The 25630-nt window shown below is 40.8% G+C and overlaps 1 protein-coding gene across 5 annotated transcripts in view; it reads right to left on the bottom strand.

Moving 5' to 3' along the window:
• The window catches only part of ANAPC1 (anaphase promoting complex subunit 1), a 124838-nt gene that overhangs the window by 24887 nt on the left and 74321 nt on the right, over positions 1 to 25630 (bottom strand). For all 5 annotated transcript variants that reach the window (XM_026449780.2, XM_026449777.1, XM_026449779.1 and 2 more), the window contains 10 exons: positions 19892 to 20126; positions 17036 to 17127; positions 14926 to 15060; positions 14669 to 14751; positions 13650 to 13728; positions 11630 to 11704; positions 5046 to 5122; positions 4441 to 4531; positions 4285 to 4338; positions 2874 to 3067 (listed from right to left, as the gene is read on the bottom strand). In XM_026449780.2, the coding sequence (XP_026305565.1) occupies positions 2874 to 3067; positions 4285 to 4338; positions 4441 to 4531; positions 5046 to 5122; positions 11630 to 11704; positions 13650 to 13728; positions 14669 to 14751; positions 14926 to 15060; positions 17036 to 17127; positions 19892 to 20126 (1115 nt within the window). The remainder of the gene's footprint in view (positions 1 to 2873; positions 3068 to 4284; positions 4339 to 4440; positions 4532 to 5045; positions 5123 to 11629; positions 11705 to 13649; positions 13729 to 14668; positions 14752 to 14925; positions 15061 to 17035; positions 17128 to 19891; positions 20127 to 25630) is intronic.

The following is a 25630-nucleotide window of genomic DNA, read 5'->3' as shown; positions in this document are numbered from 1 at the left end:
TAGGGTGCCTCCTAGCCAATTTAAAAACCTTACAGCTTGAACAAGACCTTAGGAGGAAGCGCTTAATTTTTTGACCTCAGCAATTTCTGCCAGCGGCTAGGCAAGTGGTCCGAAATTTACATACAAGGCTTTTGGGCCTTGAGCTCTCATCCCTATACTCCTCCTTCTCTCCACCCCCTCCCTTCCTGCCCAGACTCCTCCTCCTCCCCCCATCCAGACTCCTCCTTCCTCCTCCTTATCTACTAGTAATCCACTCGGTCCCGTGCCTCCTTCGGGGCCCCCAACTGGCTGTCTTGAGTCCCCTATCTCTGCCCACACCCTCCTACAGTGTTAGCACCTTTGCGAGAGGTAGCTGGGGCGGAAGGGGTAGTCAGAGTACATGTCCCTTTTACACTGGCCGATCTTTCCAAAATTGAGAAGCGTTTAGGTGATTTCTCAGCTAATCCTACCATATACATAAAGGAATTTAGACACCTTTGTCAGGCCTATGACTTAACTTCGCATGACCTCCAGGTTATCCTAACCTCTACCCTAAACTGACTGAGGTTCTAACCCAGTATACCCGGTTAGATCCGGCCTCCCCCACAGGGGCCACCATTTTGGCATCTTATTTCTCAATCAGCTCCTGACATTCGTAAAAAACTTCAAAAGGTAGAGGATGGTCCTCAGACACCAATACAAGACCTAGTTAAATTAGCCTTTAAGGTCTATAGCCCCAGAGAGGAGACGGCTGAGTTACAGCTCCTAGCAGCGGCTTTACAGCCCAGTCGTAACCCCAGGCCAGAGAGCACATACTCCGCAGACTCCAAGGCTACAAAAGGAGCCTGCCTGCTATAAGTGCGGCAAGGCAGGACACTATGCCAACAGGTGTCCGCAAGGTCCCCGAGCCCCAACGCAGCCTTGCTATAAATGCAAGGCATCAGGACATTAGGCCAGTGAATGTCCTAACCCTCGTCCACCAGCAACCCCCTGCCCTGCTTGCCAGAAGGGAGGAAACTGGAAGTCTGATTGCCCCACCCTGAGAACAGGTGCCGCGCCTCCACGTGACCCCCTTTCCCAGGATCCTGGGAGCTCCTTCCAGCTCCTACATCTGGACGATGACAACTGAAGGTGCCGAGACTCGGGGACCCCCATCACCCTTGCCGAGCCGCGGGTAACTCTCCTGGTAGCGGGTAAGACAATTAATTTTTTAATCGACAGCGAGGCTACCTATTCTGTTTTGCCGTCCTTCTCTGGACCTAGCCTTCCATCCAATATCTCTGTAGTAGGAGTAAGTGGAAAGCCATCCACTCCACAAAAACTCCACTCCTTAATTGCTGCCTGGCCAACAACTACTTTGCACAGTCGTTCCTCATTCCCAGCTAAAAAGGGCCCCTACCGAAAGCAATCAGTGGAAATCAGTTTGGCTTTCCCCCACTGGCCTCAAACTTACTAAATTTTCTTAACTATCTCATACTCCCCAACCTTGCCAGGACCTTCCTTCTGGGTTTTGCCCATATTCCAACAAATGCTTCCATTCCTCATTCCTATACTAATACTGTGCCTTATTTTATTTTTCATCCGTGCATCCAAATACCAACCACAGGCCCCGACCTTAACGACGCCCCTTAACAGCAGGAAGTAGCCAGACAGACCACGGCGCCCCTTTATCACTACTATCAATAAAAGGTTGGACTGTATGGACGAACGGAGGCAAGATGGTGCACTTCCGGGTTCTTCATCCCCCCCTCCCAACTCTTCCGCGCGCGTGAAAATGCAGCCGGCGACCCGGGAAGGTTACCAAAATAAATGTGCAGTTTTGCTGTTACCCTTGCCTACTCGCTGGTTCTTTTGTGTCCGCTCGGCTGGTCTTAGAAAAACAAATCACTATATACAACAAAATCAAAGACATGTACAACTTTCCCTAACAGCATTGTTTATAACAGCCTCAAACTAGAAGCAACAAGCATATCCATCAATGGGGGAAATCAATAAAATGTGGTACAATCATACAATGAAATGTAATACAACTTGAATTACAATTACAACTTGAAATACAACTTGTATTACAACTTGAAACTTGTTAATACAAGAAACTGAAACTTGAATAATCCATTGCTACATACAACATGAATCTTACAAACATAATGTTGAGCAAAAGTAAAGTACAAAAGGATGCATCATGTATAATTCAATTTAAATGTCAGAAACAGGCAAAACCAATCTAAGGTGTTATAAGACTAGACAGTGGCTATCTTTGGGGAAAGGAAGATAATAGTGATTGAGAGGGGCGCATGGCAGAAGCAGAGATGGGTGTCGTAAGTTGCAAGTGCTATACGGAATCTGGATCTACACGATAACAAAGAGATTTTTCTATGGTAGATAGCTCTTTGACCTGTGCACCTATGATGTGTAGACTTTTCTGTATATGTGTTTTTATTCACTACGGATCATCTAAAGCCAAGGCAGTCTTATAAAGGATGTAACCAGGAATGACAGATGTTGGAAAAAGATCAAGAAAGTTGAAAACTAAGAAAATGTCACAGGATCTGTATATGATTTTGTCTGTGACCTTTCTGTGAAAGTAGTTTAGAGGAGCGGTAAAATTTTTAACCAGTTGGGCACAAGCAGTGATGCACTGAAGCACTGAGCACAGAGTATTCTGAGAAATAACAGTGATGCTCAGTGTGTCAGAAAGGAAGGTAAATCGACTCAGTAGACCATAAGCTGACGGTTAAACTATAAAGAAGCTCATCAAGTGGAATAGTGCTGCTAGATAAGCTAAGAGCTAGTCAGAATTTAAATTTTTCATGTATCTTCAAGATTAAAGCAAGTCACCCTTACAGATCTCACCAATGAGATCTTTTCATTGGAAAAAACACATATTCACTTACCTTCCTCCTCCCAAAAACAGAAGTCCAAGGGCCATGTGGTGGGCTAAGTGAAAACCATAGTTCATTTCACCACCCGTTTTCATGTGTAAAAAGCGACAAAGCTGCAAAACCTTTAGGTTTCCCGAGCCAGCCATGACCATGGCGAGAGACAGCAGCACCACGCTCAGACAAGTTTCTAGGTTGTAAGGACCTGTCTGTAAGGTGAAGAGATGACATCACTGCAACTGTTGTGTTACATTTCTTTATTATCAGAACTAACTTAGCCATCATTAGAAGACTACAAAAGTTTGGAACTAAAAAAAATCTGCAAATACAAATATTTTCCCCAATTATGTAAGTTCAGTGGAGATAATTTCAAATACTGAATATCAAGAAGACAAAAATCACTTGGAATGTCACACCCAAAGGTAACGGGGTTAACATTTTGGTTTTTTCTCTGAATTTTTCCTTTATCTACACATATTTTTTCCAAATGAAATGGAGATGTTACTCTACACAATATTTTTAACCTTTTAAATAACCTACTAGAAGCAAGCTTCACGCACAAGAAAAGTGGTTTTTTTGGTTTTTGTTTTTGTTTTTGTTTTTGAGATAGGGTCTCTCACTCTGCGACCCAGACTGAACTGCAGTGGCGCAGTCTCAGCTCACTGCAGCCTCAACTTCCTGGGGTCAAAGGATCCACCTACCTCGCCTCCCAAGTAGCTGGGACTAGGTGTGTGTCACCACACCCGGCTAATTTTTTATTTTTTGTAGAGATGGGGTCTCCCTATGTTGCCCAGACTGATCTCAACCTCCTGGGCTCAAATGATCCTCCTGCTTCAGCCTCTCAAAGTTGCTAGGATTATAGGCGTGAGCCACTGCACCCAGCCACAAAAAATGCCTGTATAACATAATTTTGGTAGCTCCACTGTATAAGAATGCATATATGCCATAATCAAATTTAATTAACTACTTTTAGATGTTTTTGATGTTTCTAACTTTTCCGTGTTACAAATAGTGTTGCATAAATCTATGTAGTTTTTACCAGGAAATAAAATCTCTTAGTCTTGTCATCAGAGAAGCAATGCCTCAAAAGCAACTGAATCCTTACTAAGTACTAATATTTTTTAAAAAGGAAATTCCCAATATTTAATACTGAGACAGAATTATATGAGGTATGACAATCCATGAATATTATGGCCTTTCTTATTCTCTTGTCACAAGAACTAGATACCTGTGCATCCTTCCAGTATAATCATATTCTCACTAATATCCCAAAACAAAAATAAAAAGATGAGCTAATGGTTCTTGAAATCTCTCATTCTACATTCAAACAAACAGCAGTAATATCTGATAACACATAAGTAACTGGATTATCAGTAAATTTTCCAAGTTTAATTTTATTCCCAAGGAGAATCATAAAAAGACTTACAACAGAAGCGTTAGGTGCAGACAAATAAGTCATAAAATCTTTTGCAAATTTATGCTAGAAAAACAAAAGAAAAAATTCAAAGTTAAAAGAAGATCTTAAGGCTTTGTTAAAACAAAACAAAACAAAAAGAACACAGTAAACTAAAATACTTCTTACCAAACAGTTAAATGCTGATAAGTTTTCTGAGCCAGCAAATCGAAAACCCAGAGACAAACAGGCTCCTGCAATTATGTAGACATGTGCTTGCCTGAAAACAGGTGACAAGAAATTTAATAGTCATTATTTTACTTTAAAATTAACTTGAAATAAGTAACAACAAATATTCCAGTTCTCTCAGCTAGTTTACATCTTTCTGGGAATGATCAAGTGTGCCTCTACTCAGTCAGCAGATTTCTTTTTTTTTTTTTCCAGATTTTTTTTTTTTCAGAAGCATCGGGTCACCCTTACTCGTGAAGTTTGCCCCTTGCCTACAGTTTCATATGCAGCAAAAACAATTTTTAAAATTGCTGCCAATTTGTTTTAGTGGAAAGGATAAAAGAGAAATACATACAAGTTAAATCTTCAATCTTATTTTTTGAGGGCAAGAGCTCTATACTTCAGAGAGCTTTAACCAACGTCATGAACATCTGATAAAAAATGGTTAGAAACGCCTGGGATTCAGAATTACTTAAATCAAGGACAATATGACTCCTACATAGTATATTTCAATTTATTTATCTGATAGATGCTAGGATAGATAATTTGCATTACACATCACTTACGACAAAGTTTCCAAATTCAAATCCTCTGAGCAAGGCAATTCGATTTCACTGAGAGAGATACTATTTTCTCTTATAATCTGTCAATATAGAAAGCAAGAATACTTAGATATCAATGTTCTCATTGCAAATATTTAACAATCTGAAGAACAACACATAGCTTATCATGGCTATATTTATATAAAGTAAGCTTTACCAAACCATTTCACTCAAAAGCCTGTATTTTAACCACATTGAATGCAATCAGATTTCAAATCTAAGATGGGCTAAGTAAGAATAATAATTAAGGCTGGGTGCAGTGGCTCACACCTGTAATCCCAGCACTTTGAGAAGCCTAGGCAGGCGGATCACCAGGTCAGGAGTTCGAGACCAGCCTGACCAACATGATGAAACCCCGTCTCAACTAAAATACAAAAATTAGCCAGGCGTGGTGGTGCACACCTATAATCCCAGCTACTTAGGAGGCTCAGGCAGGAGAATCGCTTGAACCAGGGAGGCGGAGGTTGCAGTGAGCAGAGATCGCACCACTGCACTCCAGCCTGGGCGACAGTGAGACTCCATCTCAAAAAAAAAAAAAAAAAAAGAAGAATTAAACAGGGCTGAACAAATATAAACAGAAAGACGTAAGTATATTCTGAATCAATAACACTGTCATAATATTGCATACCAGTCAACTGAAATACAAAGATGATGGCTTTAGAATTGGGGCAGGGGTGAGGGGAAGAAGTGGGAAAAGAGAAATAGGAAAGAACTCTAATCAGATGTATTCTTCTTTATGGGAGGTTTCCAGCATTAATCCAACATACCTACCACAGGTGAGGTTATTCACTAGGCTAATTACCCAAGCTAAGCTAAACTGTCAATGTGTTTATCAGCTATGTTACAACTATTGTTTAGAAAAGACATCCTTTTGGGCCGGGCGCAGTGGCTCAAGCCTGTAATCCCAGCACTTTGGGAGGCCGAGACGGGCGGATCACGAGGTCAGGAGATCGAGACCATCCTGGCTAACACGGTGAAACCCTGTCTCTACTAAAAATACAAAAAATTAGCCGGGCGTGTTGGCGGGCGCCTGTAGTCCCAGCTACTCGGGAGGCTGAGGCAGGAGAATGGCGTGAACCCGGGAGGCAGAGCTTGCAGTGAGCTGAGATCAGGCCACTGCACTCCAGCCTGGGCGACAGAGCGAGACTCCGTCTCAAAAAAAAAAAAAGAAAAGACATCCTTTTCCTTTTAGTATAGGTTAATTAACAATTTATCAAAAAATATATACAACCAAGAACAGATTTGATCCTTTTCTCCTACAAGAAAAAAAGCCAAAAAAGATAAAGCCATATATTTGCTAAATATATGAATGCATTTAAGATTTATTCGTTTAATCTTTTGAGATTTCTTTGATTTCTTAACATTTCAAGATGTTTTCTTCAATACAACAATAAATATTGGCTGAACGCAGTGGCTCATACCTGTAATCCCAGCACTTTGGGAGGCCAAGGTAGGCAGATCACTTGAAGTCTAGAGTTCGAGACCTGCCTGGCCAACGTGGTGAAACTGAAAAAACAAAAAAATTAGCTGGGCCTGTAATCCCAGCTACTCAGGAGGCTGAGGCATGAGAATCGCTTGAGCCCAGTAAGTGGAGGTTGCAGGGAGCCAAGATCGCACCACTGCACTCCAGCCTGGGCAACAGAGTGAGACCCTGTCTCAGTCTAAAATAAATAAATAAATAAAACAAAGTAAAAAAATATTCAGAAGGCATTTACAATACAGTCTTCTTAGGTACTGAATATCACCAAATCAAAGACTTAAAATATCTTTCTTCTTTTTTTTTTGCCTTGAGACAGGGTCTCCCTCTGGAGTACAGTGGCGCAATCACGGCTCACTGCAGCCCTACCTCCCAGACCCAAGCAATCCTCCCATCTCAGCTTCCCAAGTAGCTAGGACTACAGGTGCACACCACCATGCTTGGCTAATTTTCGTATTTTTTTGTAGAGATGGCATCTCACTATATTGCCCAGGCTGGTCTTGAACTCCCGGGCATAAGCAATCCACCTTCCTTGGCCTCCCCAAGTGCTAGGATTATAGGGGTGAGTCACCACACCCTGTGTGTAAAGTTTTTTATGAAAGAAAAATTGCTATGAAGATGCTAGTTGTTGTTTTACACATGCCCTAAGTTCAAACAGATAAGCGGTTTACGAAGTGACCTTTCATTTAAAAAACAAAACAAAAAAATCCTCCTTTTAACGCTAGGTGGCTCTCTACAAGGAACCCTGCTCCAGAATCAATGTAGCTCCAGATGAGAACCCAGAGAAAAGTGGAGGCTGATAGGAAATATCAATGAGGAGAACTGTGAAATTGTTCTCTCTCCTATTTGTAGTATCCCTGTTGTAATAAAGATCAAATATAACATTACAAAGTCTGAAGTAAAAAAAGAGATTACTCTATACTAAAAGTCCAAAAACCATATTTTCATAAAAATGAAAAACGACCACTGTTTTTTGTGGGTTTTTTTTTTTTTTTTTTAAGTAGAGACAGGGTTTCACCACATTGGCCAGGCTGGTCTTGAACTCCTGGCCTCAAGTGACGTGCCCACGTTGGCTTCCCAAAGTGCTGGGATTACAGGCATGAGCCACCACACCAGGCCACAAAAAAGACGACTCTCTGACATGAATTTATACTTTCCACTTTGGAATTACAGTTACTTGTATACGTGTTTAATCTCAGTAAGCTAAACCTAGTACATTTAATAAAGTAAAGTTTTTTGAGAACACTCTACATGTCTGGTGTATCTTTAATGTATTACAGAACTTAGCATGTGCCTTGCATTTACAGAGGATTAATGAGTATGTGCTGAATGAAGGAGTGAAAGAAAAAGCATTTCATCCTAAAATATACATCTTAAAGAGCACTTTCCAACAAACTAAAAGCTCTGACATCTCAATATGCAAGCAGTTAAAATTATGGTAACAAATGAGCGAGTCACTTAAAACAATTCTTCCTCACCTCTTTCATATCAGTGATTAACAAAACTGGAAGAACTAAACAAATAAAAACAAATCTAGGAGTTCTACTTCTTCAAATAATAGATGAATAAACTCCTATCGGATCAACTCATACAACAAGTATAAACCCTAGACAAAATATAAAATCCAAACTATCTATGGCAGGAGTCAGTAAACTATTTCTAAAAGGGTCAAATAGTAAATATCAGCAACTACTGATTTATGCATTTGTAATAAAAAAACAGCTACAGACAATAAGTAAACAAATGGGCATGGCCATATTCCAATAAAATTTTCTCTCTAAAAATCCGGTGGGCTTAATTCACCAATTCCTGACCTCAAGGCACCGGAGTGAGAACAAAAGCAACCAGATTCTAGAGGGGAGAGTTGATTCATGGAAGAGAGGAACACCACTAGGTACATTTTTTCCTTTCCAGGGTTTCCGCTCTGAAAGCAGGTCTGTCTGGGCCAAGAAAGATGACAAAAGCTACAATTAAAAGCTCACAACCTTCTTGGCCTTAACAACCAGGATACAGGAAAATACCACACCCATTGGGAGGTGAAGACAGAATACTATAAAGGAGAGAGCCACAGAGACAGGGCCCCGAGCTCTGTGTATATAAATTCTGTGCAAATGTCTGCCTGATCCATGAACCACGTGTGCACAGGGCAGACTTCACCAGCCCACAGGATAAAGACGCGCACCGAGATTAGAGCTAGCCACCGAGAGTGTGACAATCTGATTCCAAGTAAATTAATTGGTTGCTTTAAAACAAAATGTATATATCTGGGTTTACTGTGCCTGAACTACAAACAACGTGGTTTAAGCTAACACACATTCTCCTGAGAATCTGGAACTTCAGTACATGCAAGGCAGAGGGTACCTTACCTACATGTCAGCTCCCAGTTAAAAACTTGGGCACTGAGTCTCTGATGAGCTTCCCTGGAAGACAACCTCAACCTGTACCTCATATCATAATCAAAATTACTTTGAAATGAATTATGTAAGTATACATAAAAACTAAAACTTTGGAGGCTTTTAGAGAGAAGTAGAAGAGATTATCTTCAAGATGGGGTGAGACAAATGGTTTTTTTCATAGGAATAGAGAATAACCATAAAAGAAAAAACTGACAAATCAGACATTATTTAACATTGTAAAATCTTCTGCTCATCAAAACTATTTCTAAGAAAATGAATATGCAAGCCACAGACTGGGAGGGATATTTGCAAAAGAAATCTGACAAAGAACAGGTTTCCAGAATGCATAAAAAACTCCAGCAACGCAGTAATAAAAATACAAATTTTTTTTAAAAAATAAGCAAAGGACATGCACAGACACTTCACAAAATGACAGATGGAGGACCAATAAACCAATGAAAAAGTTATCAACATCAATAGCCAGCAGAGAAATGCAAATTTAAAAAACAATGAGATATCATTACATATTCATCAGCAGCGCTAAAATTTACTACACACCACTAAATATCGGTGAGATGTGCAACAGCCAACACTCTCAAACACTGCTGGTTAATGTGTCAAATGGTACAGCCACTTTGGGAAAAGATTTATTAGCTCTAACAAAACTAAATATACCATCTACCCTATGCCTCAGTCATTCCAACCCTACCTAACAGGACCGCAAATGGAATATACAGGTTGAGGATCTCTAATCCGAAAATCCAAAATCCAAAATGCTCAAAATCCGAACCTTTCTGAACATTAACATGATGCCCAAAGGAAATGCTCATTGGAGTATTTCGGACGTCAGAGTTCCAGATTAGGGATGCTCAACCAGTAAGTATAATTTCAAGTACTCCAAAATTCAACGCTTCTGGTCCCAACCATTTCAGATAATACTCAATCTGGCCGGGCGCGGTGGCTCAAGCCTGTAATCCCAGCACTTTGGGAGGCCGAGACGGGCGGATCACGAGGTCAGGAGATTGAGACCATCCTGGCTCACACGGTGAAACCCCGTCTCTACTAAAAACTACAAAAAAATTGGCCGGGCGAGGTGGCGGCGCCTGTAGTCCCAGCTACCCGGGAGGCTGAGGCAGGAGAATGGCGTGAACCCGGGAGGCGGAGCTTGCAGTGAGCTGAGATCCGGCCACAGCACTCCAGCCTGGGTGACAGAGCGAGACTCCGTCTCAAAAAAAAAAAAAAAGACTCAATCTGTGTCACATAATAATAAAAAGGAGAATGAACTATTAATATACTCAAAATCTTGAAAACGCTGAAAGAAGTCTCATATAAAAGGGTATATGCTGTAAGTGACTTCATTAATATAAAGTTCTACATCAGGAAATTAATACATTTTGGGGGAAAAACAAAATTCATATTGGTTACCCTGGGGGCAGGGGTGAATGCACAAAGCAGGAAGGGGCACAAGGGACAGAGGCTGGTTTCCACAGGCCTATGTGTTAGTCAAATCTTATCCAATAGGATACTTAAAATTGGTGCATTTCACGATATATTAACTTTATCTTAAAAGGAAAAAATGTAAATATCAATTACAGTTAAAATGTATGGTACAATTTCAGGATGGAGTATATTACTGTTTGGAACTAACATTGACATTCATCAAAAAATGTTGGATTAGGTAGAGGAATAGATAAGTGGATAAGTGATTAAACATGTTTATACCATAAAATATTATTGTAGAATCTATTGGTGATGTGGATGTTCATATAAACTTCTTTCAACCTTTGAGATTTTTCTTCTGAAAATACTGAAAGAAACAATCTACATAAAGAAACTGAGACCACTAGGCATGGACAGTTAACTAAGGGCAATGGTTAGTTACAATATTCAATTTTGAGTTTTTACCAAAAAAATCCATTTATTTTTAACTAGTATAACTTGGCTTATCGAATAAACATGATATAAAGTAATTAAAAGAGTTACATTAGGAGATCTAAAATTGTCATGAAGTAAAATAGCATCTTAGAAATGTGTATTTAGGCCGGGCACGGTGGCTCAGGCCTGTAATCCCAGCACTTTGGGAGGCCAAGAAGGGCGGATCACAAGGTCAGGATATCGAGACCATCCTGGCTAACACGGTAAAACCTTGTCTCTACTAAAAATACAAAAAATTAGCTGGGCATGGTGGCAGGCACCTGTAGTCCCAGCTACTTGGGAGGCTGAGGCAGGAGAATGGCGGGAACCTGGGAGGCGGAGCTTGCAGTGAGCCGAGATTGCACCACTGCACTCTAGCCTGGGCAACGGAGTGAGACTCCATCACAAAAAGAAAAAAAGAGAGAAATGTGTATTTAATTATGATAAAAAATATCAACAACACTTTTTTAGAGTATTTTGGCAAACGTTTAGTTTTTTTTCTTTCATTTTTTAACTCCCACACGACACTGATACTCATATTTAATTTTTAAAAACTACAATTTCTAGGGACCTGAGGCTAAAAGAGAAGACTGCAGTTTGTGCAGCACAGAATCTTAAAATGAAAGTTCTTAGTTCTTTAAGAAGTATCCTGATGATCAATATTGCCTTCATGAGAAAAAATATTTTACAGAATTTTGAAAAATCCCGTAAGATCATAATTTTATGCTACTAAAGACATAATATTTATTGTATGTACTTACTTGAGGAACATTGCTGTCAACCCACTTGGAATTTGGTAAAATATCATCCCACAAAATCAGGCATCGAGCAAGTGTCTTAAAAATGCAACAGAGATAAAATTAATTAGAGCAGGTAAAGTTCACAGACTTTATAACAATGATAATAATAAACAGAACAATTTAAGAATCAGTTCCCAACTGATGAGAATTTTGAAAAATAAGTATATGCAAATACAGGAAAAATAAGTATATGCAAATGCTTAGGGCACTAAGCATTAGTGCCCTAATGCTTACAGGCACTAATAAACCTATTGTAAGTCGAAAATACCTTAAGCTGAAAATACATTTAGGCCAGGCTCAGTGGCTCATGCCTGTAATCCCAGCACTTTGGGAGACCATGGCAGGCAGATCACTGAAGGTCAGGAGTTTGAGACCACCCTGGCCAACATGGTGAAACCCCATCTCTATTAAAAATACAAAAATTAGCCGGGCATGGTGGCAAATGCCTGTAGTCCCAGTTACTCAGGAGGCTGAGGCACAAGAATAGCTTGAACCCAGGAGGCGAAGTTTGCAGTGAGCCAAGATGGTGTCACTGCACTCCAGCCTGGACAACAGAGCGAGACTCCATCTTATTAAAAAAAAAAAAGAGGAAAAAGAAAACACATTTAATACACCTTGCCTGCCAAACATCACAGCTCGGCCTAGCCTATCTTAAACATGCTCCGAACACTCACATTAGCCTATAATTGAGTGAAATTCTCTGTCAGCATAGTAAACTGTGGAGGATGGGTCGTTTACCCTCACGACTGCATGGCTGACTGGGAGCTGCAGCTTGCTGCCGTTACCCAACACCAGGAGAGCATCATACCGCCAGGAGTACGAGAAAAAATTAAAATTCAAAATTGGAAATACAGTTTCTACTGAATGAGTACCACTTTCACACTATGGTTAAGTTAAAAATCCTAAGTTGGGAACCATCTGTAGTATCAACCTAAACTACTCATTAAAATAAAGATTTGAGGCCGGGCGCGGTGGCTCAAGCCTGTAATCTCAGCACTTTGGGAGGCCGAGACGGGCGGATCACGAGGTCAGGAGATCGAGACCATCCTGGCTAACACCGTGAAACCCCGTCTCTACTAAAAATACAAAAACTAGCTGGACGAGGTGGCGGGCGCCTGTAGTCTCAGCTACTCGGGAGGCTGAGGCAGGAGAATGGTGTAAACCCGGGAGGCGGAGCTTGCAGTGAGCTGAGATCCGGCCACTGCACTCCAGTCTGGGCGACAGAGCAAGACTCCGCCTCAAAAAAAATAAATAAATAAATAAAGATTTGAATTTTAACAAAGAAAAACTAAAATTGAGTTGAACATCATCAAAGTTTAGAGGGCTTGGGGGGTACTTTTAAAAACGCACTCTGGAAAAGAAAAAAATCACAAAGGAAAGAATCATAGCTCTATCTACATCATAATTTAAAAGCTTCCATATGCTAAGTTTAAACATCAGAAAAAAAAAGAATGAGAGGGAAAATTTTAGACAATTAAGTCAAATTGTTATTTTCTTTAGATTCAACCTTAACAGTATTATTACATCCCTGATAGTCATCCAAAAATGTAAAACAAAGCAGTAAAAAAGTCCTAATCATTTGTTGCTTTTTAGAAAGTTTTGAATGATAATGTGAGAAACTGAAACGTCACTCCAAGTATTATATATCAATGTGGTTACCTTTCTTGGGATTCCCAAAGTCCTATTTGCAAAATTTCAAATGAACACTGCCAATTAGATATGCATGACAAATTAAAAATAAAATGCTCTCTTGTAAAGACATTTGTGTTTGCTATTATTCATTCATTCATTCATTCATTCATGGAGACCAGCCTGTTGCCCAGGCTGGTCTCAAACTCCTGGGCTCAAGCAATCCTCCTGTCTCAACCTTCTGAAGTGCTGGGATTACAGGCATAAGCCACCGTGCCCAGCTTACAAGCTAAGTTTAAGAACCATAAACAGACTTCTCATGTTAACACAAATGAAAAATGACAAAGCATACCCGAAGCAAGAGAAATTCCGGCTTCACGAAGTCCAACAAATACATGGTGTCAGGGGCTCGCAGCCAATCCGCAATAGATCTGGTGGTGGAGGAAAACAGTAAGGGACACTGCTCAAGCAGAAAGCAAGACAATCAAGAATCTCAAGATCTGTTTCAAAACATTTCTTCCCACTCCACTACTGCTCTACATATTTCTCACAATACTTTACACCTTCTAACATAATAGTTATTATAGATGTACATGTATGTCTTACTATAACATAAGCTCCATGAGGGCAGATACTTTTAGTTTTGCTCAATGAAATATCCCCAGTGCCAAGGAAGCATTGCCCTACACATTCATCCAAACAGTAAATGATAAATATCTATTTTTAAACACTTTGTTAATTCTGCACACACTTACTTTTTCTAAAGGGAGAAATGTTAGAACACTGAAAAGTTCCTTGAATCTTAGAACTTTTTTTTAATTAATAGACTTAATACATGGCATCATGTCCTGTACTCAACTTACTCTTCTATGCAAAGTGTAAGCAGAAATGCCACAGGTCTACTTTCAAGCGTCAGCACTAATATAGCAAGTTGGGAAGGTAGATGGTTTGGTAATTACAAAAGCTCTTGAAGTAGGCAAAAACCATTGTTTTACACAGTAACCAACATCAGACTAATGATAAGTACTTCTGACTTAACCAGTCCTCACAGCAATATGCTAAACTGATGAAAACAAACAGGGGCATTGTTTGGATGTTACTGACATCAACTGCAAAACAGAAATGAACAGAAATTGAAAACTATATTGTCAAATACCATTAAAATAGCCAAATATATTATTTCTAGGTAAAATCTTTATAACTTCAAATACTGCAAGTTTTCCTCCAAAAACTTACAGTATTTGAAAGAAGGAAAATCAGCTTAACCCAGTACAGGGGAAATAAACACATGAGATAACTGAATTTTACAACCAAGGTGAGAGAGGCTATCACACTATCACCACGGAAGGAAGGGTGGGTGGGTAGAAATACCTGTTATTGGTTTTCAAGTAGATCATAGCCAAAGCTAGAGTAGCACCTGGACAAGTCACATCCACATTTATGGTATCTCCCTCCTATTGAAAGAAGAGTTTATGCATGTAAAAGAGTTCTGAATTATTATAAAATTCCTCTGAATACTAGCTATGCTTAAAATTAATATATTTACCAGTGTTAGTATGAACACTAGTATTTCCCAATTAACTTCCTAGCTTCCAGACTTTTGATCTCTTACTGTGATGTGTACTTACTTTGATTTGATAACTTGGCGATTTATGTTTCTCCCTATGCATTCCTGTTTGAAAGCGCCTATGTCCTCCAACCATGTACTGATAGAGCTGCTCAGGCACATTGAGATCAGACATACCTATCAAATTGCTGCCATGCTGGAAAAGACGATAACAGACAAGTCAAAAGAAATCTTATGAAGGAAGATCCACAACATATACCCACAACAAATATAAAAATGAACTAACTTACCTCAAAGCAGGTTATTTCAGGTTTTGGTTTTTTTTATTTCCAATTTAAAGCAAACATTAATCATGAGTTAATAAATCATGAGTTATTAATGTTTAATAATTCTCACAAAAGTTTTAATACATGTTCAACTTTAAGTACTGTCTTAGAATACCTAAGAGCTTTAAAGTTAGTTACATTTAACGATAAAGAAAAATATTAGTTATATAATTGAAACCTGAACTGTAAATACCTGAATACTTTCATTATTGTACTTAAGAATTTTTCCAACAATAACTATGATAATGATAGTAATTTATTGAATGTATGCTCTGTGTCAGGCATTCTTCTGTGTGTTTAACATGAATGAACAGCCATATCAAATAGCTACTATTAAAACCCCATTTTATAAATAAGGAAAGTGTGGCATAGAGGGATTAAGCCCAAGGTTATACAGCTATTATAGTAAGTTGCAGGGCTACATATAAAACATGGCCACCAACAATCCATGAAGCTGATCAAGCAATAGACAATAATGTAGTTAAATGACTTGACTCACTAGTTAGGACCAGAATTCAAGTTGCAACTCCTGTGTGATTACTTTTTTTTTGAGAGAGAGTCTCGCTGTGTCACCCAGGCTGGAGTGCACTGGCATGATCATGACTCACTGCAGCTCCGCCTCCTGGATTCCTGTCACTCTCCTGCCTCAGCCTCCTGAGTAGCTGGAACTACAGGCACCCGCCACCATGCCCGGCTAATTTTTTTGTATTTTTAGTAGAGACAGGGTTTCACCGTGTTAGCCAGAATGGTCTCAAACTCCTGACCTCGTGATCCACCCGCCTCGGCTTCCCAAAGTGCTGGGATTACAGGCGTGAGCCACCGCACCCAGCTGATTCTTTTCCATTATACTACCAGCCTCTTTAGCTCACGTGCCAATGTGAATTCAAGGCCCCAACAGATGGTCAACTACAAGGTGGATTTTCAGAACACACATGAGAAAAAATTCCTTCCACTATAACCTTTTCTTTTTTTCTTTTGAGATGGAGTCTCGCTCTTGTTGCCCAGGCTGGAGTGCAATGGTGTGATCTCGGCTCACTGCAACCTCCGCCTCCTGGGTTCAAGTGATTGTCCTGCCTCAGCCTCCCGAGTAGCTGGGATTACATGCATGTGCCACCACACCTGGCTAATTTTGTATTTTTAGTAGAGATGGGGTTTCCCCATGTTGGTCAGGTTGGTCTCGGTCTCGAACTTCCGATCTCAGGTGACCCGACTGCCTCGGCCTTATAACTTTCTTTATATAATTTAGCTTGACCATAACAATGTATTGGTGGTTTTTTAAGGGGAACCACATTTCAATTGAAACAATCATTTAAGGAAATGTTTCTGGTAATTCTGTATACATCTCTTGGATGCAGTTAAAGATGGGGCAATCTGATACTGCATTCTGTCACAAGGCAGATGTTACTGGGACAACATTCTGGGATACACAGTGAACATCACTACGGCAAAAGGGAGTTAGGGTTTATTTCACGCAGCTACTATAGACTCTTAAGGCTCCTGATCATAGACGTTTTCACTGTTTTCTGTTTTCAATCATCGTGGGCTGTCACTTATTCATTGTATGTCTTGAACACTTGAAAAAGAAAAAAAAAAAAAACTTCATTCCCTTTAGTTTGTTCATGAACACTGTAAGCTGGAGGAAAATAAATCTCAAAGTCCCACTCTTGACCACAGTTTCTCTCCATTTGCAAATCTGGTACTTTGAAAAATATCCAAAAAGACAAGAGAGCTGGGCAGCAGATTAAGTCATAGTAAGGGACAGTATTCAGGTTTAGGTGTCAAGGTTATTTGTTTCAACGTGTAGATGTGCTAACTGAAGCATGGGAAGGCACAGACTATGCTTACCCCCAAGCAGACCATGCCCAGGGCCAAGCCAGCAGCTAAGGAGTATGACTCTCTGTCAGTGCAGTATTCCATTTCAGGACCAGGAGGCCGTCCTGTAAAAAGAAAAGCAAGAGAGTTCAAACTAGCCTCTCAAAATCTCAACTCATAAAAATCTTAGACTTAACTTTCTAGCAAGTTGCACTGGCGATACGAATGGAATATAACTCCATTCAGAAAGTTATGACGCTATAATAAATGGTGTCCACAAATGTAGGTTTACCTACCTAAAAAAAGAAAAGGGCCCAAAATAGTTCTTTTTAATTTCCCAATTTAAGTCTTTATAAGCAATGATATTCAAATACTGTCAAACTTTGAGTCTTACCAAAAAAAAATTACCAAGTAGTAGAAAACATTTTTTTTTTTTTGAGATGGAGTCTTGCTTTTGCCCAGGCTGGAGTGCAGTGGCTGGATCTCAGCTCACTGCAAGCTCCGCCTCCCAGGTTTACGCCATTCTCCTGCCTCAGCCTCCCGAGTAGGTGGGACTACAGGCGCCCGCCACCTCCCCTGGCTAGTTTTTTTTGTATTTTTTTAGTAGACGGGGTTTCACCGTGTTAGCCAGGATGGTCTCGATCTCCTGACCTCGTGATCCGCCCGTCTTGGCCTCCCAAAGCGTTGGGATTACAGACTTGAGCCACCACGCCTGGCCAGTAGAAAACATTTTTAGCCGGGCGCGGTGGCTCAAGCCTGTAATCCCAGCACTTTGGGAGGCCGAGGTGGGCGGATCACGAGGTCAGGAGATCGAGACCATCCTGGCTAACACGGTGAAACCCCATCTCTACTAAAAAATACAAAAAACTAGCCGGGCGACGTGGCGGGCGCCTATAGTCCCAGCTACTCGGGAGGCTGAGGCAGGAGAATGGCGTAAAACCCGGGAGGCGGAGCTTGCAGTGAGCTGAGATCCGGCCATTGCACTCTAGCCTGGGCGGCAGAGCAAGACTCCGTCTCAAAAAAAAAAAAAAAAAAAAAAAAAAAAGAAAACCTTTTTAAAGGGAAGAGTATTCAAAAAAAAGTTTTATTTTTTTAAAAAAACATCTCGGCCGGGCGTGCTGGCTCATGCCTGTAATCCCAGCACTTAGGGAGGCCAAGACAGGCGGATTACTTGAGGTCAGGAGTTTGAGACAAGCCTGGCCGACATGGAGAAATCCCACCTTTACTAAAACTACAAAAGTAGCCAGGCATACTGGCAGACACATGTAATCCCAGCTACTTGGTAGGCTGAGGCAGGAGAATTGCTTGAACCCGGGAGGCAGAGGCTGCAGTGAGCCGAGATCACGCCACTCACTGCACTCCAGCCTGGGTGACAGAGCAAGACTCTGTCTGAAAATAAATAAATAAATAAATAAATAAATAAATAAATAAATAAATAAATAAATAAATAAATATTAAAGAAAAAAATCACACAAAGGTAATCAGTGTAATGTTTATACACAACAAAGGATTACTAAAACAATCTAAAAAGCTCTAAAAGTTAATAAAAAAAGCATTTTACAGACCATCAACTCAATGAGTATTATACAAAATTTGTTTTAAAAACCACTTATAACTGATCTATACAAACAGAATTTTTAATGTACATTCTAACAGTAATCCTATAAAAAGGCACATACATATGAATTAAAGATGAAATCTATATATATACACAATAAAGTATGAAAGAAGTATGCCACAGCTGTGAGACTGTGCAGTGACATCATCAGACATCATCATGATGTAGCCAAAGAATGGTAAACTACTTTCCAGACGAACATGCTTTAAAAACCAGCGTTGAATATTTTCCGCATAAGTGTTTTTCAGATCTCTAACTTATGCTACTATGTATTTTGATAGCAGAAACATTTCAACTTTTGAGAATAATTTCACCTATCATTATAGTAGACTAAATTATGGGTCCCGGTCTTCACTGGTTCTCTCTCAGGTTTCTGTCAACACCACGAGAGAAACACACCCTCCAGCCTGGGTCCTAGAATAAGGCAGGTGAGGCAGAACAGCAGCGGAGCAGCCGGCTACACAGCTACAGCCTAAAGCAGAGCTGCCTGGGCCAATGTTATGCCTGTATGTATGAAGCATCACTGTGGCAACAGCTATCTGATACCATTATACTAAATAATACATCTTTAACAATATATTCAGAAATGCATATAGAAAAGATCTTGAATTGAATAGGACATATAAGTATGTAACTAAATTGTTGAGCATATTAATAATGCCAATAACATTTCCATTAGGCAGAAAAAGACAACACATAATACAGATTTCCAAAAAGTCTGGACCCAGTAAGAAACAGAGACACTGTTCACTAAAGTGAGTGTGTGGACCTTACCATTTCCAGGTTCATCACCAACATACCCACCAGCATGTCAAGGAGGAAAGCAGGAGTCAATTACTTGACTGCTACAGGAAGAGCTGTATCCAACACAGTGAACACTGTGATGTGTATAGTTTACTGTCTCTCAGGGACCAAAACAAGCTACTCTTTGAGTTTTAAGTGCAGGCCACTGCTAGACATTGCTGGTAAAGACATAGCAGGATAAACAGCATACTCACATGTGATTAAAACCACAGGTACCTCATTAAATGTGACCACTGGAATTCAGTAATAAGCTGGCAAATAAATATGGAGGTTAATAACCTGCAGTTACATCAGCCTTGGATAACATTATTTAGAGATTTTTTTTAAATTAGTACTAGATCATTCTTTGCTCACAAAAGCTACTATTGTCTTTTCTTACTTTTTGTAATTTTACTATCATTTTTACTTGGATTTATGTGGAGTGGAAAATGCATGTCTATGAAGATTCAGCACTATTAATCCCATACCTATCTCAGCCAACAGGACCTCTGCAGTATGTCTGTGAGCTGTCCCTTGATACACAAGGCCAATGCCAACCACTGCAGCCACTTGGACATTGTGAGGAACATCCAGCTCTGTGGACGTTGGGGGTAAGAGAGCAGGAATGTGAATGCTAAGAAGCCGAGTAATAGACATATCCATGGTGCCTAGTTTTGCAGCAGAAACACCAAGCAGCAGTCCAATGCTTGTCATTTCATGGCCCTAAGATAGAAACAAAATAAATAGTTTAAAATAAAATACTGCCTGCCACTTTCAAGAAGTACTTTTATGTTGACAGGCACAATGAGAGGCACTGAGAATATAGTGGTAAACTAAACAAACATGATCCTTGCTCTCATGGACCTAATGTCTTAATAGGAAAAAAAGTGTTAAATTAAAAAATATAAACAAATATATTATTAAAATATTACGAAAGAGTATTTTAAAAGAGCTTAATTTAGATTTGGAGGGACTAGAGGATTATTAGAGATGAAATCTCTAAAGATTATACAAAGAATCTCTAAAGATTATACAAAGAAATTTATATTAGGACCTGAAGGATGAAAACAAATTAGCCAGGAACAGTAGCAGGAAAGGGGACACTCAAGTTTAGAAGGTGAGGAAGACTGTTTCAGGTGATAAAACAGCATGTAAATGGTTCTGAGGTGATTCAGAAATAAACCCTCGCATTGACATTAACTGACCACAAGGGTGCCAAGACAATACAACAGGTAAAGGGCAGTCTTCAAAAAACAGTGCTGGGACAAGTGGAAAGACACATGCAAAAGAATGAGGCTGGACTCAACACAAGTGTTGGCAAAAATATGTAGAAACTTGAACTCTCATGTATAGTTAACGGGGTTGTAAAATGGTGCAGTCATTATGCAAAACAGTTTACAGTTCCTCAAAAAGTTAAACAGAGTTACCATATAACCCAGCAATTCCACTCCTAAGTACGTACCCAAGAGTAACGAAAACATACATCCGCACAACAACATGTATACAAATGTTCATAGCAGTATTATTCGTAATAGCTAAAAAGTACAAATAACCCAAATATCCATCAACTTATGAATAAAATGTACATTCATGAAAGAAAACATTTATTCAACAATAAAGAGGAATGAATTGCTGATAGATGGTACAACACAGATGAACCCTGAAATTATCAGGCTAAGTGAAAGAAGCTCATCCTAAAAGACCACATTTTGTATGACTCCATTTATACGAAAGGTCCAGAAAAGGCAAACCCATAGAGATGGAAAGATAAATGGTTGGCAGGAGCTGAAGTGAAGGTGGGGGTGGGGTGGAGGAATGGGGAGTGGGTACAAGAGGAATGCTAGTGGGTACAAGGTTCCTTTATGGGTGAAGAAAATGTTCTAAAATTAACAGCGGTGATGGATGCACAACTCTGTGAATATACTAAAAACCACTGTACAATACACTTTAAACGGTGAATTGTATGGTAGGTGAATTTTATATATTTATATAAATAAAGATTCCTTAAAAAAAATAAGGCTGTGAAGTGAAGGAGTTTAGTCTGCCAGGAAGCTAAAATAGCCCATCTGTATGGTTAGAGTGTGGGGGAGCAAGAAGAGTGGGGCTAGGTGCAGAGGCTTACACCTATAATCCCAGCACTTTGGAAGCCCGAGGCAGGCAGATCACCTGAGGTCAGGAGTTCAAGACAAGCCTGGCCAACATGGTGAAACCCTGATTCCATCAAAAATACAAAAATTACCCAGGTGTGGTACTGTGCACCTGTAACCCCAGCTACTTAGGAGGCTGAGGAAAGAGAATCACTTGAACGTCAGAGGCGGAGGTTGCAGTAAGACGAGATCACACCACTGCACTCTAGCCTAGGTGACAGAGCAAGACTCCCTCTCAAAAAAAAAAAAAAAAAAACAGCGGTACCAACTAGGGCTGCAGAAGTGAATAGGATCACACCAGCTCCTAGAATGTATATTAAGAGCAATGGTTGATCCCTCTTTCCCCTCTGGTGTTGGGAATGTTGGCCTTGTTTTAAACCAGTTTCCCTTCACAGAAGTTCAGCCATTGTATGGGATCAGAATAAGGTCCTGGGGCAACTAAAGGTATGTGGCCAAGGGTACCTTGGTGTTATCCGAAGGACCCTAGACTGGCCCCCAGTCCCCGACAGCCTGTTCCGGTGTCGGACAAAGACTTCCAATCTTTCCTATCATGTTTTCCCTACTGCTTTTCTGAGAAATGTTACTTAGTTATGTGTCTCTTTGATAAATTGCTTCTTTTCATGGCAGGATGCTGGGTTATGCCTGATGAAGCTAAATAAACTGCCAGCCAAATGAAAATTATAGACAAATAATACGCAGGAACCCCCTAGATCCATCTTAGTCTCAAGCTTATATAGAATTCAGACAGAGAAATCAAAGGCAGTCAACAAGGAGGGTCAAGGCTGAGTGCAAGTGAACGGGACGGTTCCTGCTGGCTTGATCCTCCCCTGGTCATGAATGGCGGTAGCGTGCACATCCACGACCAAGGCAAGCCTGAGAGAGGCCTTGGACTCCAGGACGGCAGAGGGAAAGACTTAGGACGCGTTTTTCTCCCCTCTCTCTTTCTAAATGGGTAGCCTGCACTCCTCTCAAGTGCATCTTGAGACACTGGGACTCCTTTGATCCTCAGACTCTGAAGAAAAAATGCCTGGCATTTATCAGTACCAAGGCTTGGCCCAGCTAGAAGTTGGAAGATGGGGAGACCTAGTCAGTTGGGGAAAATATTAATGATAATACTATCCAATAGCTAGATCTCTTCTACCGCAGAGAAGGAAAATGGTCAAAAATTCCACATGTATAGGCCTTTTTTGCCCTGCGGGATAACCCCAAGCTCTGTCAACAATGTAGAACAGACCCTGCACTTATAGCAGTGATATTCAGCAAGGCAGACTTAATCCAGACAGAGGGGAAAAAAACAGTCTGCCTCCTTAGAAAAGGAGGCAGAGGCCCTGCACCAGCCCAGGTCCCAGCTCCTCTTGGATCATCTTGTCCCCCTTATCCAGGCCCCCTTTTGACCCTCATCCTGTTAGAAGAGTTCTATCTGGATACGCTCCAGCATCACTTCTTCCTTTACAGGAAATGCCTAGTGAATATGGTCCTATGAAAGTACAAGTCCCCTTTTCTTCACAAGATTTCAGGCAGATAAAAGGAAATCTAGGAAAATTTTGTCGACCTTGATAGGTTATATTGAAGACTTTCGGAACCTTACTCAAGTGTTTGAGCTTTCATGGAAGGGTATCATGTTACTTCTCAACCAGACTTAGAGCTTCAGAGAAGCAGGCAGCTTTACAGGTTGCTGAGACAACTGGAGATAAAATGTTTGCATCTTATTACAGCACCTACCAAAAAGGGGAAGAAATTAGGGAGCCCTTTCTGACAGTCAAGCAGGCTGCACCCACCAATGATTCTCAATGGGACTCAGACACTGCTCGAGGAAAGTGGCAGAGAAAACATTTTCAGGCATGCATAGTGGAAGGTCTGAGAACTAGAGCCAAGTCTGTCAATTACATTAAGTTATCAACCATAAACCAAGGGTCTGAAGAGAACCCTTCTGTTTTCCTGGAAAAACTGAGACACGCTTTAATTAAACACACATCTCTCTCCTGATTCTATAAAAGGACAGTTAATTTTGAAAGACAAGTTTATAACCCAAGCAGCCCCAGATATTAGAAGAATGCTGCAAAAAGTTAGCTATTGAACCAGATAGTACCCTAGAGAATCTCCTGAAAGTCACCACCTTGGTCTTTTATAATCAGGACCATGAGGAAGCCCAAGAAAAAGGAAGAAAAGGAACGAAAAAAAGGCAGAGGCACTAATAGCTGCCATACAGGCATATAAACCTCTGGATTCCTGGGGAGCTTCTCCTTCTATGACCAGCCATTATCAGTGTGGGGGTACTAAAAGAGAGACTGCCCTCGATATCAGAAGCAGTCCCCACGGCCCTGTCCAATCTGTAAGGGAGACCACTGGAGGATGAACTGCCTCCAGAGACGTCCATCTCCAGCTTCAGAGCCGGCTTCTCAAATGGTCCAACAGGACTGCTGGGTCCCAGGGCTCTCCTCCCCAGCTCTGACAGCTCAGGCTGTATTATCATCCACGAGTCCCGGGTGATTCTGGAGGTCAAAGGGACTCAGAGGATGGACTTCTTCCTCAATACCACAGCAGCTATTCCTGTCCTCCTCTCCAAACCGGGCTTCCCCTCCTCCCTTAGCACGACCGTAAGGGGCATCTCAGGAAAGCCTCTGACCAGATATTTTTCTCAACCCCTTAGCTGTACCTAGGGAGACCTTTTGTTTAACTATGGCTTTTTAATCATACCTGAAAGCCCAACTCCTCTGAGGTAGGGATATTTTAGCTCACAAGGGAACCACCATCCTTATGGCTCCAGGACAGACTATTTGCCTCCCTCTGGTGGAGACTGATATATCCAGAGGTTTGGGCAATTCAGGGAAAAACTGGCTGAGCTACAAGTCTTACCGGTCCAAATTCATCTCAGGGATCCCATCTCCTTCCCTAATCAAAGACAATATCCCCTAAAAACAGGAGCTAGGAAAGGGCTAGAAGCCATCATTAATAACCTAAGGATGCAGGGCCTTGTTAAACCCTGCAACAGTCCTTGTAATACCCCAATATCGGGAGTACAGAAACCCAACAGGTAATGGAGACTGGTCCAGGATCTCCGCCTCCTTAATGAGTAATTGGTGTAACGAACCAATTTACCCAGTGGTTCCCAATCCCTATACTTTGTTAACTTAGATACCAGAGGAAACTAAATGGTTTGCATTCTTGGAATTAAAAGATACATTTTTCTGTATACCGTTATACCCCAACTCCCAAAACTTGTTTGCATTCAGGGATCCCTCCAACCAGACTTCCCAGCTAACCTGGGTGGTGTTACTGCAGGGATTCCAAGACAGCCCCCACCTGTTTGGGCAGGCATTGTCAAAAGATCTCTCTGACTTCTTTCAAACTCAAGTTAAAGTCTTAATATGCAGATGACACTCTCCTCTGTGCCCCAACTGAGGAAATTTCTCAAAAAGGCAGTAAGGCTCTTCTTAAATTTCTAACTGACGGAGGACATAAAGTTTCAAAGTCCAAGGCTCAACTCCGTCAGACTTCAGTGAAGAACCTAGGCCTGGTCAGAAGGGACCAGGGCACTGGGCAAGAAGAGAATTGGACCCACTTTCTCCTTCCCCTCTCCCCAAGACTCTCAGCTATTATCGGGCATTACTGGATTCTGCAGCCTATGGATCAAAAATCTAATTAAAGGCATTGTGACGCCTAATTATAACATATCTAATGATCTAGGTAGACATGCCCATGACAACCCTATTTTGCAGAATCCTGGAATAGAACACTCCATTTTCAGAGGTTTTCTTTCTGTCCTTTCTAGGTTTCCCTAATATACAGGCATGGATTTTCCCACTTTTAGGTCCTCCTTGCGTTCTCATTGCAATACTCACATTTGGTTCATGTGTACTTAACCTCCTTGTAAAATGTGTTTTTTTCTCGCCTAGAGGCCATCAAACTCCAAATGGTCATGCAAATGGAACCTCAGTTGATGGCTCCCTTTTACCAGGGACCCTTAGATAGGCCTCTAAGAGAGACCTGCCTGCTGCTTCCCAAAACAACATCTTCTGTCAGCATGAAGCAGTTACGACAGTCATCACGCCTATCCTAACGGCAGTTAGATGTACTTCT

Source organism: Piliocolobus tephrosceles, chromosome 15 (genome assembly GCF_002776525.5).
Source record: "Piliocolobus tephrosceles isolate RC106 chromosome 15, ASM277652v3, whole genome shotgun sequence".
NCBI lineage: Eukaryota > Metazoa > Chordata > Mammalia > Primates > Cercopithecidae > Piliocolobus > Piliocolobus tephrosceles.
This window is presented reverse-complemented; position numbering and strand designations above follow the sequence as displayed.